This window comes from Pectinophora gossypiella, chromosome 8, assembly GCF_024362695.1.
Source record: "Pectinophora gossypiella chromosome 8, ilPecGoss1.1, whole genome shotgun sequence".
Classification (NCBI taxonomy): Eukaryota; Metazoa; Arthropoda; class Insecta; order Lepidoptera; family Gelechiidae; genus Pectinophora; species Pectinophora gossypiella.
In genome coordinates this window covers 985,388-997,785 of record NC_065411.1, presented here as the reverse complement: position 1 = coordinate 997,785, position 12,398 = coordinate 985,388, and the positions used below count along the sequence as shown (strand labels likewise).

Here is a 12,398-nt window from a genome sequence, read left to right as displayed (position 1 = left end):
GGGAAGGCGCGCCGACAAGCTCACCGACAAAATGCACTCCGATGAACAGCCACCGCTGAAACCTGCACACAAAGGTTAGGGCATAAACCAATCTAGGTATGCTGGGCCCATAACCTGTGGCGAGGTAAATCGTGGACCGGCGATTGGTTTGATGAAATAAAAACACAAATATGCTGATGAAGCTGATCTGCGTGTAATAAACGTTTTTGGCACTTGAGATTACAGTATTGCTTGTACGATATATCACGATATAATTACGTAAATAAAATAGGCGTAAGAGTCGACTAGTTGGTACGGACATTGAACAAAGAAGAAGGAATGACAGTTGAGAGCAAAGACAATATGTCTACATAAAAAGTAATGTTATTAATCTATGGTCTTATAAGGGTGATGCATACACGGTCAATACACGGTCAATTTCCAACACATAGCCGCATTCGATGACCTTTGAAAAATCTACACGCGACAGTCAATATATTTACATAAATGATATATTAGTTATCTAGGAGGTTAAAATAGCCACATCGAAGCAATTACGATCTAAGAAAGCAATATTGCAATTTGACATTTACGCATATAAAAGTAAGTGCACAATGTAAACAAATGTCGAATAGCAATATTGCTTTCTTAGATGAATTGCTTCGATGTTGCCATTTTAACCCCCCTGATCTATGTCAGTATGATAGGTACCGGTGGTCTAGGTCCTAGAATTCGTTGTCGCTGAGCGCGGAGGTCCGCCCGGGCGCGGCGCTGGGCCGGGCGCTCGTCAGCCGCAGCTCGCTCTCCGAGGAGCTGCCCAGCGAGTCACCACCCTCGCCACCCTCCACGCCTGCACGGCACATTATGTATATTAGAAATTAACTTCCTACTACAGCTGATGGTGATGGATTACGAAGTATTAGGACTACTAGAGGATAAGGATGGAGGATGGAAAGAATAAGTTGAACAGAAAGAGTTACTAATGAGGAAGTGCTGGAAGAGTAAGGGAAAAGAGGCAAATATTGAGAGTTATTGAGAAGAGAAGAGGCAAGATGATTGGACACTTAGCAAGAAACGACGAGGGCACGTTAAGCTGTTGGTCTCGGCTATTAGTCGTAAAAAAACCCCTCCACAAACCCATGATTGAGGGGAGGCCTTTGCCCAGCAGTGGGACGTATGTGATATGTTATAGTAATATTAAAAGATATGAGTTCATTACCCTCGATGAGGTCAGCGAAGTCATCGTCATCGGCGGCGGCCAGTGTGCGCGTGGCGGGGCGCGGGCGCGGCCGCGACCAGCGGGAGGACACGCTGTCGCCGCCGCCTGACACCGCGCCATATTAAGAAAGAAAGAAAAGATTTATTTCTACGATGCTACACTACAAGCTGGCGCACACCAACACAACATGTTCATAATACGATGTGTCGAGAGAATCACAAGTCATAGAAGATTTGTAGCTATACCTGCTGCAGTAACATGAACATGATGCTCGCGTAACGCATGCGTTGAGATAATCGCGACAACCGTATTGGCTTATTGGCTTTACTCAAGTACCTATAAAAGCATAAGCATGCTAAGCTATACTAAGGGTGCTGTTATCAATGAGATTTCGTTTGTCAAGTTTCTAACAGAAAGGACTTAATTCCTCAGACAGTTTTAACGACATATCCAACATGATAAGCAGCTGATCGCATCCTATATTTCTTCATAACTCTCGGTCGCGTAAAGCAGGGTGCTCACCGTAGATCTGTCTGTCGGAGAAGTCCGAGTCGGAGCGCGAGTCGTCCTCGTCGCGGATGTCGTCCAGCGAGTCCCGCGCCGCGCCCGCCATGCTGCCGAACGCGCGCCGCGCCTCCGCCGCCGGCCCGCCTGCACCCACAGACACGTTACCACATCAGTCACGACACACTTGCTATTGCTGATGCACTGCACCAACACATAAAGCAAGAGAAGTACCTACGTCAGGATTGAAGCAAATTGAATTCCATAGTCTCTGCTTACCCCGGTGGAAAATAGGTGTGAGTTTATATATGTAATAACCAACTCATCATCGCCGTTCACGGATGTTGTTGCTGGAAGTCATAAAAATCCCAGGATAATTGGCAGCTGAAGGCATTATACGATTTTCCTTTATAAGTATGCCGCAATAGTCGGCTGTTGTTTTCTTCTACTTGCTGGTCTAGAAGTGTCTAGGAGTAAAAGAAAATGCGTTCTTCAGCTGCTAATGTCCTCCAACAACGACAGTCGGCATGAGCAGTAGTTACCAGCAGTCTTGATCCGCAGGCGCGTCTTGGGCCGGGTGCTGGGGCGCGGCTGCTGCTCACTCAGCTGCTTCTCATCACTGGAGTCGCTGTCGTCGGAGTCGCTCAGCTTGCCCAGCACGTCCTCCGCCTCGTACTTGTGAATCAACTGCATTATAGCCGCTTGCTGCTCTTCAGCCGCCTAATAGAAACATTTCCTTAGAGTTATCCCGTTTTTCACAGGGTCCGCTTACTTAAGCTGAAGATTTGATAGGTCCAGCTTTTGTAGAAACGACTGCCTGTCAGACCATCCAACCCGCAAAGGAAAAACCAGCCCAGTACAGGTAAAACACGTCGCTTGCTAAAAATACGGACAGTTAAGATTAAACATGGTGAACTTTGTGCCACCCATCCACAATGAAAGAGAAAGCGGAGTACCGCTAACATATATGCAATCGTGTGTGGGCAATGAAGACAACTGAAAAAAAAAAAATAGCGCGGTAGACCCACTAGGGTCGATTAATTCTTTCAAATATTTTTCCTCTCAAACGACGCCCTGAGCCGAGGTTCGCGCCCAACTGGGCACCGTCAGGCCTGTTGTGTTAAACGTTGTACCGAGTGAGAGCCTACAAGAGCCTGCAACCTACCCATTTGTCCGGCCAAGTAGTTAATGGCATCTGCGGCAAATCTACAATAAGTCACGTCAAAAAAAGAAAGCGAGGTGTCTGCAAAGTCATCGTTGAAGTTTAGCATAGTCACTGTAGTTACAGCACCACTAACGGCATTGCAGCATTGCGGCATTCTCTGTAAATGTATACTTTATGTAAGTACCTCGGCTTGGGCGCTTTCCAGCATGCTGAGCTGGTGTTTCAGCGCCTCCACGCAACGGTATCGTAGCACGTACACAGACCACAGCTGCTCTATCTCCGTCTCCAAAGCCGTCAGCTCGCCCTGGTACGCCGGCCTGCGACCAAAAAGCTTGTGTCAAATATTGAACACGAGAAGCTATGGTTTGTATTTTAGAGATAATATAACCTTGATGGTCTCGGATAATAACGGATAATACTAATCTAGACTGCTACCAGCCCAGGAGTCTCACAATACAGTCCCTACACAACTTCAGTATATTAAAGCAGACCTTTTTCCCTCCGGTCAGTGAGAGGTCACCTGGGACTTTTAGGATATAAAAGGATTGCATCTGCTTTTAGCCTGACTTCTACCAGAGACACTCAAACTTTTTTTTCATAGAAGATAGAGGAGTATTTGACCACAATCTCACCTGTGGCCGAGAATGGGACATGCTTACCTGGAAGTCTCTATTCACTCTAGCCTTGAAGATGCCTGTATTGTACTTCGCAGGAAACAGGTTTGCGGGCAGAGAATTCCAGGGTGATGGAGATACTTCGGAAGAGACTACCATCTAACATCTATCTAAGTCTTCTCCGTCTATAATAAGTACAAAACATGTGGGTTACTTGATCTTCTGCACGGTATGCAGCCTCTTCTCGGCCCGCTGCAGCTCCGCACGACGCCTCTCCAGCTTGGAGTCCAGCGCCGCCTCACTAGCAGCCACGTTGTCGATCTGTTCGCGGCCCGCGGCCACCTTGGCGGCGACGGCGTCCAGCGCGCGCCTGAGGCAGGACTCCATCGCTGACATGTCCAGTGGACGGGACAGAGCCTGCTCGCGGTGCTCCTATATGGGTTTGATAGTTAATATGTAATGATATAAGGTTACGGTCTTCTTTTCATTTTATCGTGTGAGTTGTGGGGTGGATTACCAACCTCATCAAGGCTGCGGTGTTGCTATAAAACAGTCTCTCTCTTCTATCGTGTGGATTGTGAGGTGGATTATCAACCCCATCAACCCTGGTGTCAGAGTTACTATTGAGCCGCCAAAGGCCCCTGACATGACTCACGTAACAACTACTAACTTACATCAGTAAGTAGTAACCGGGACCAACGGCTTAACGTGCCTTCCGAAGCACGGATCATCATCAGGTGATCAGCCTGTAATGTCCTAACCAAACTAGGGATCACAAAGTGATATTATAGAAACGTGTTTCACAGGTAGATAAGTTTGGTTGAAACATTTACTTACCTAAGTTGTACTTACTACATAGTAAGAAATGCTAAATTATTGCGGTGTTTAGAATGCGAACCATTGTATTGTTCTTAACATACATGGGGTGGTCGGAAAGAGCTGTAAATAATCAAAGACAACTGGCAGCCACTGTTGATACAACCGTAACATGAATATGATAAACCTTATGACTTTAGTCCATCGTATTAGAATTGACAAGCAGCTGAACGTGTGCCATGTTCTTGTTCTTAAACTCTATCAGGATTCGTCCAGGTCTGATTTATAGCTGAAACAATCTCGTATTCTTCACAATGTTATGTAGTAATAGATAATGACCTTATTCTCAGGCTCCTTGGCCAGCAAGTCGTAGAGGAAGGCGCCCTGCGCCGTAATGTCGGTGGCCAGCGCCCGCGCCTGTTTTATCTCACCCAACTGAAAACATAAGGGAAACATAATATAGCATGTAAATCTGCTAAGACAAACAATCGCCTTCTCAAAGATATTACAATATAATACAATACAAAAACTCTTTATTGCACTACATACTCTTACTCTTCTTTTTCTTTTACTCTTTATTAGATACTTTTTCTTTTTGATCTGTTTCGATTTGCTATTAGTGAATACTATATTGTATTTATTGCTATGTGGGTGGCGTCCTTTAATAATGCATAATTCTTATTCATAGAAAGATGTTGTATATAGTAAGTGCTGACCCGGCTACTGACGTCATACAAGTGTGCTGACGGCTCCGCCCCCACGTCGTCGGGCGCCGGCGCCTCCAGCGCGGCCCGCAGCAGCGTCGCCACTTTCAGCAGCTCGCGCACCGCCCACCCGTCCGCGCCGTACAGCTTCTTGCCGTTCAGCTTCAAGTTCGCCCTCGAGTGCTGCAATATAACGTATTTTAGTTGTTCCATCTGAATAGGTACTGAAATGCCATCCGAAGGAAATCTATATAATTATATAAAAGCTAATTACCACGCACTCTCCTTCTTCTTCTTAGAAGATGATCAATCATGAAATTTCAGAAGCTAAAAATATTCTAAGAGTCTCGAATTTCATATTATAAAGGTCCCATTTAGGTCGTTGGTGCCCACTAAGACGGAATTTTGCGAAGACTTCAACCCCGAAGGGATTAAAAAATGGGTTGAAAGTTTGTATGAAACTTTGTAATTTTCAAAGTTAGAATCATGACGAGGACGTAGTTGCGGGCAGACAGCTAGTCTACAATAAAGTCACGTTAAAATAAAAAATAAACATTCGAATATCTTGATTACTTTATGATAAACTGTAGGTCTAGTGCCGGGCAGAGCCACGTCCCCAGCGACACCGTCAGCCACCGCAGACACTCCTATACCCATCATGCCTGCAATATAGCCACTCACAAATAAGGCGGTGGCCCGTGTGACCAGCGCCAGCCGCTGCTCCAGCGTCTCCCGGCCGCCGGGCAGCGCCACGTCCCCCTCCAGCCGCGCCGCCAGCCACCGCAGACACTCCTCCACCAGCTCCCAGTTCGGAATTCTGAAGCTCTCCAAAGATATTGGTCGGGGAAAGCCCAGCGCTCGCATTGCTTCGCTGAAATCTGTAAATCATGAAAATGGTGCCGATAGCTTTATCTCTTTCTTCCATTTATTGTAAGTGAAAGATGGTACGAGTTTGAGAATTGTTAAACTAAAATTTGGTTTAGTTTGTGTCCACCAGAATGGGCACCAATATAGTTAGATTTTTGATATTTCCTTCTCTTAGATTTTTAATCGATTCCCAACATGTAGAATAACGAAACTTAGATACATAAGTAGACTCGCACCGTGCAAACGCTATCGGGGCAGGCAGAGCCACGAGTCATCAGCAGCACAGTAGATCTAAGCTTGTATATTACAGTGTCAGTAGTCATGATCATTTTATGAACCAGGAAGGTGAAGAAAGGAATAAACCTACAAGTAGGTAAGACGAGACTAAGGGAAAAATACTTACTTCTCAAATCTCGATAGGACATCGTGACGAAATCACCAATATTTTCCGATTAATGAACCGTAACCAAACCTCAATCGTTGCTGTTTGTTGACATGAATAACAAAGTCAATGACAACCGTAATATTTGTAGTCAGTCGTTGCCATGGCGACAGACGCGTCACAGATAAAATAAAAAATGTTTCCTGCAGCGAGCGAGAGAGACTTTGCAGCTTTGGGTCAATTTTAAATTGTTTATGAGGATAAAGTCCCCTTTTGTAATTGAAATTGAAATGTCAGTTTTCCTTGGGTTATATAGGATTTAAAGTTATTTTAAAATTGCATGGTTTATTAATTAATAAGTACATGGTTTATTAGTAGGTACTTCTCTATTATAGTAACTTACATCTAGCTACATCATTCTACTTTTAAATATACATTTTATAGTTCAGTTAACACGTTACAGTTTTAAAGGTAATTATGATAGATAATTTTTATTTTAACATCTTTAAATCGTCATAGTAGGTGTTTTTAATTACTAAATTGGGCATACTCAATAGCAATTATTTAGTACAATATTTTCCATTGGATCAGTACTAAATAACTGCTACTGACTTAATGTTGTATTTAACTGTTAGGCGCCTATAACTTGTAATACAGCAATTAATTACATAAACAGCATTGCGTAGATATTTTCAACAGGCGTTTAAGAAGTAATCATGAGCTTACGCTCAACTCACAATATTAACTAAATAAATAATATTTTTAGTAATAGTAAGAATAATAATACGCTTTCCTGCCCAGCAGTGGGACGTACTAAAAAAAGGATAAAATATTTTTTTAATAGAACATATTTATTTAATAACTATTTACAAACTAATCAATCATTCTCTATCAAAACAGTTAAATACAACGAGTGGGACCTGACAGTGGTGAGCTCAGTCTAAATATGTCTCCATATTCATAGATATTTTCTCATACAAGACTGTAGCCACTGTGAGGTGCCTGGTACGCCCAATTTAGTAGAAGTATCATAAATCGACGACTGTGGGCGCCCGCTTCATCGCACGCCGAGCGGACTCCTCGCGCTTGATCGACACGCGCATGCGCGCCGCCTTCAGGTGTCTGCAACATGGTGACAAAACATAAATCATCATCTAAAGCTTATCCACTTCTGGACATACACATTTCTTCCTTCTGCTCTTTGTATTAAGGCACACAGAAATTTATTTTTTGATAATTATTTATCAGCACCGTTTTTTTTATAAAATATTTATTTATTTATTGTTTGGTTATAATTTCAAACAATAAATATGAACCACTCAGATTAGAATAAGGTATTTGATTTTTTCAGTCCAACATTGAAATAACACCTAAAAACAAATATATTATTGAGAGGCCCACCTCTGTCGGATTCTCTCCTCGGTCTCCGGTGCAGGCTGACGCTTGGTGACGGAGGCATCACGGATCATGTTCCTCAACTTCTGCAGGCAGTCGGCCAGGTTGAGCTGCTGGGAGCGTGTCATGTCTGACCGCAGGATCAAGTAGCCCTCCTTTGACAACTTGTTGCCGTACTACAGAATAGATGAAAAAAGTTGATGCAAATGTTTTAAATTTTGGTACCATTAATACCATAAATATTTGTCTCACACTACACATAACGAAATATGTTATTATAATTGTAAAGTTATGAAAGTATAATATATTATGCTATATTGTAGCAGATAATATAATGTTTACGTCTTATTTGTCATGAATAAAATAGTTAATAGTCACAAAGAATGAATCCATCATACCAGCTCCATCATTTTTGCTCGGATGTCGGGGTGTATCCAGTCAGCTTCATCCACTTTGAACCTCAAGTCTACCTTAGTATGAACCTGAAAGACCAAATACAGTGGTTTTTTTTTATTATGTAGTGTTATTGTTTGTGCTTTTTAAATGAAAGCATGGAGAGGGTCAAATTCAGTGTTTTGTGTTCACACACTGTTTATAGCAGCACTGATTTTTTAAACAGATCATGATGACTTCATCATCATCAGCCGTACGACGCCCACTGCTGGGCATAGGCCTCCCCCATGATGACTTAAGCATATATATTTTTTCAAATAGGTCACTACTACTAATTTAAGAGCCACACTCTTGTAGATGTAGCATTCTCCAAGCTACTTTTAAATAGGTACATTACCTTATTAACATTCTGCCCACCCGGTCCTGAACTAGCACTGTAAGTGATATCCAGTTTATCCATGGGGATGAATCCAGAAAACTTCTCTTTGCTATCCGAGCTCTGAAAGTGTAACACAATAAATTATGTTATTTTTGTTTCAAAATCTTTGGAAATTACGATATAGTTATTTTGATACTTACGAATGTTGGTGTAGTAAGCTTTAAAGAGCTGTTTGGGTACAGAGTTTCTAAAGATATAGAGCTTTTATAAGCCATCGGTCTCTTCAACAGAGTAGTGGAACAAACGTTCTGCACCATTTTGTGCACCGCATTCATCCTTAACGGGATGAACGCCATTTTTATTTAAAGTAAAACTATATATAGAATAAAAATCAACTTTTTAAACGACGTAGATTGTAGAATTAAGAAAAGCGCAATGTTTATTTGAGATCGATTCTAACCTCAAAATTTTTACATCTGTCAAAGGATTTTTTTTTTTATAGGTTTGGCCTATTTTCTTTTAAGTTTATCAACTAAATTAAAATCAGTGTTTTTTAGATTCTGTATTATTATTTATATTTATACTCAATTAGAACCAATTTAGCTGTTCAATATAATATAGTAATAAAAAATGACATATACACATATTCAAAGAACATGGAAAAAGATCTTCTAAACTTGCTTCAAAATAGCAATAAAGCAACTCCTTTCATTACAAACGTTGTCGGCTTTCATCAAATACTTGGTCCTTGTCTTTCATACATCGGCTTTAGCTGAATTTCTACAACCAACTGTTATTTATTTTATAAGTATCCTGTAGGTACCTCTAATATAGGACATAATATTAGAGGTACCTACAGGAACTGACGCCCTCGATTCCTAAAGGGGTGGGCACAAGGCACAAGAAAACAGGAAACAACTTCCAGCCATTCTTGATACGAAAACTTTGGATGATGTAGGCAATGAACTGAACACGGGGTACCTACACATAGTGTTGGATTCGGCAGACGTTTCTGGAAGAAGGTGGAAAATTTCCCGTTATATGTACATAACAAATAAAACGTTTCTTCTGAAATTATTGTGCCAACCACGACGTTACGTGAGTTTTTGTTTGAATACTATTTACGAATCGCGTGAGATCAGTCTATGAAGTAGGTAAATATATGAGATGTGGTTCTGTTGATATTTCTATAAAATATTACCTTTTCTAATGCATACTCACATGTTACGTTTCTTTTTAGCCATTACACACCTACCAGCGTTTTATCACAATTGAATTTTTGTTCGCTATGTTATTTATTGTGTTGATCAACATCTACATCTTACAAGAAACATGTTAATAGAAAGTAAATAATTGTACTATAACTTTTAATTCTAACATCTTTCTTTTAAAGAATGAAGTCATAAATCCAGCTTCTTTCATTACACTAACAAAAATTACTAGTTTTAATTCCCGTCCAGAAAAAATCTTCGTTATGAATGCGCGCGCGCGTTACGCTCCAGATAATTTAATTAGGATCCCGTTCCGCGCTGCGGCGTCCTCTCACATTTCTACAAGAATATTTAGACAGCAATATCTGAACAATTTTGACAGCTTTTATATTTGTACCTAACTGTGAATTTCCACCATCTGTCTAGACGAAACTTTCTTGAAACTTTAATGTGAAATTATAATAATAATTAAAGCAATCTCTAATCTCACCAAGTAACGAGTGCTAATCTAACGGGCATTACTACAGGCAAAATTAATTTATTTTCTACCGGTTTTCTTCAATTTTATGTCTGAAACAACTAGAGCGTAAAGAATATAATATTTAACTACCTATTTTATTAAAACATAATATAATTTAATACATCTTTCTATTTGAGAGACTATGACTATTTTTTGATATTTTTTGATATATCAAAGAAAGAAAATTTGCAGTGCCCCGATGGGGTGTCATGTTGTAAGTGCTAATAATTAATTTAAGAACCTTTGTACACATGATCGCACCAATAAAGAATTAAAGAATTAAATACTTAGGTACTTGTTTACATTATACGACTTACTACAATACCTTACCTAACAACTCCTCAAAGGTGTTGAACGAAATGAAAAACAAATATGTTGACCGCATCAACCTTTGTCCTGGACAAACATTAGAAAATAAATTAAAACAAGAAAAAATACATTAGGTACCTACCTAAGATAAATGGAATGTGGTGAAAACAAACGCGTGTTAAATACCCTATGCGTTTATTCCAATACAATAGATGTAAATAATAGCGCACAGGCGGGTATAAAAAATATGATCACACTAGGTACCGATTCCCGACACCTCGGCTAATATATAATGCAAACAACCGTTAATTATTTTTTTACGTCTCACCGGGAGTAACGATATGCGCGGGGTGCAGATCGTTATTCGCAATTAACCGCCGACTAATTGATTAGAACGGTGAAATATTGTGATAATGCGTGCCGATTTCCGATATGCCGATGAACAGATATCATCCGCACGCAGAACGCTCTTGATATTCAACTAGATTTATATTTTATCCACTATCTAAAAAATCATCAGCATTGTAATGTTTTCAATATTTTTGCTTTAGGACGCACTAGGAATTGAATTACCTAATTAATGCCGATGACATACACTTCCCGGGTACGTACTTACCTAATAAATACTTAATAACAATTCCTGGATATCGTGAACATCCCATGATGCACATCGTGTTGGATGGATGAATCTAAGCAACATTTGATCTACAAGAATTCCTAAAAAACGCTACCTCGTAATAACAACTGATTGAAAGTTCGCTTTTTCTTTTTTTTTGACGTGACTTATTGTAGATTTGCCGCAGATGGCATTAACTACTTGGCCGGACAAATGGGGAGCGCTGAAGGCTCTAACCCGGTACAACGTTTAAGACAACAGGCCTGAGGGTGCCCAGTTGGGCGCGAACCTCGGCTCAGGGCGAAAGTTCTTCTTTTGACATGTAGGTTTGATACGATGGCATTTAACTACTTGGCCGGACAAATGGGAGCGTTGGAGGCCCAGTTGGGCGCGGACCTCAGCTCAGGATTAGATAAATTGACGTATATTATGTTATTTCACCTACCCGCAGTGGAGCAGCGAAGTGTAGTATGCTCCATACCCCCTTCGGTTGATTGAGGGGAGGCCTGGCCCAGCAGTGGGATGTATATGGGCTGTTTACAGTATGTGTTTATGTTATGTTACTAGTGTTGTTTATATAGGATGAAACTTCCCAAATATTCAATGACACCAAGTCACGCCAAGAAGATAAATTACATTGTTACAGATGTCACCGTTTGAGCGTGTCTGCGGTCACGCGTGGTTGCATAGTTCTTTTTCGCGTAACACTTTCCAGCGCCAGTTACAATGTCGCGAAATTACAGCTTTTTGCCAAGACGTGTCGGTTGACAGATGCTGTGTTTCGTACAACAACACTCAAGTTTTCAGCAGAAACATGTTGGACAGTACACTTGGATGAATCAGATGCGGCGGCTAGCTCGAGACTCTCGAGACTGGTGAAGTTTTCACTGGGCATGCGCAGATTTTAACATTTTGACCAAATTGTCACAATCAATTGAGGTCTTCTTAAGAGAAGATTGAGATATAAGAATAGTAAATAAGCAGCATGCATTAGTACAACTTACCAAACCCTTCCCTCATCTTCTGAATGGTTGCCCAAGTGTTCAGGATCGCTCTGTCTGGACGCTGGTATCTAATAATGTAGGCTTGCCAGAGCCCACTATTTGCGAAACGTTTCGCACATGGTTTGCATGGCCAACCACCAGATTACGAGAGACACTCTTGTGTACTACGAGAAGTTCGTCTCTGTTTCCAAAACAGTAGGCGATAATTCAGCAAGTTAATTTTGATCTGTGTATATACGTTGTACTGTTGATAGATCTTGCTGTTACAGATCCTCCTGCTTTCATCAATTATGATAATGCGGAGACGAGCTGCGCCCGCAC

The 12,398-nt window shown here is 41.1% G+C and overlaps 2 protein-coding genes across 2 annotated transcripts; both read right to left on the bottom strand.

Annotated features, from left to right (window-relative positions):
* Positions 1 to 432: 432 nt before the first annotated feature.
* Positions 433 to 6,432, bottom strand: LOC126368645 (clusterin-associated protein 1). Its single transcript, XM_050012718.1, has 10 exons — positions 6,272 to 6,432; positions 5,683 to 5,879; positions 5,014 to 5,184; positions 4,637 to 4,732; positions 3,696 to 3,913; positions 3,052 to 3,184; positions 2,245 to 2,422; positions 1,721 to 1,849; positions 1,199 to 1,303; positions 433 to 829 (listed from the first exon to the last, which is right to left on the bottom strand). The coding sequence occupies exons 1-10, from the start codon at positions 6,291 to 6,293 to the stop codon at positions 705 to 707; spliced, it is 1,374 nt and encodes a 457-aa protein (XP_049868675.1). The 5' UTR covers positions 6,294 to 6,432; the 3' UTR covers positions 433 to 704.
* Positions 6,433 to 7,083: 651 nt separating this feature from the next.
* On the bottom strand, positions 7,084 to 8,844 carry LOC126368639 (peptidyl-tRNA hydrolase ICT1, mitochondrial). Its single transcript, XM_050012713.1, has 5 exons — positions 8,618 to 8,844; positions 8,436 to 8,537; positions 8,044 to 8,127; positions 7,652 to 7,821; positions 7,084 to 7,372 (listed from the first exon to the last, which is right to left on the bottom strand). The coding sequence occupies exons 1-5, from the start codon at positions 8,771 to 8,773 to the stop codon at positions 7,279 to 7,281; spliced, it is 606 nt and encodes a 201-aa protein (XP_049868670.1). The 5' UTR covers positions 8,774 to 8,844; the 3' UTR covers positions 7,084 to 7,278.
* Positions 8,845 to 12,398: the final 3,554 nt, after the last annotated feature.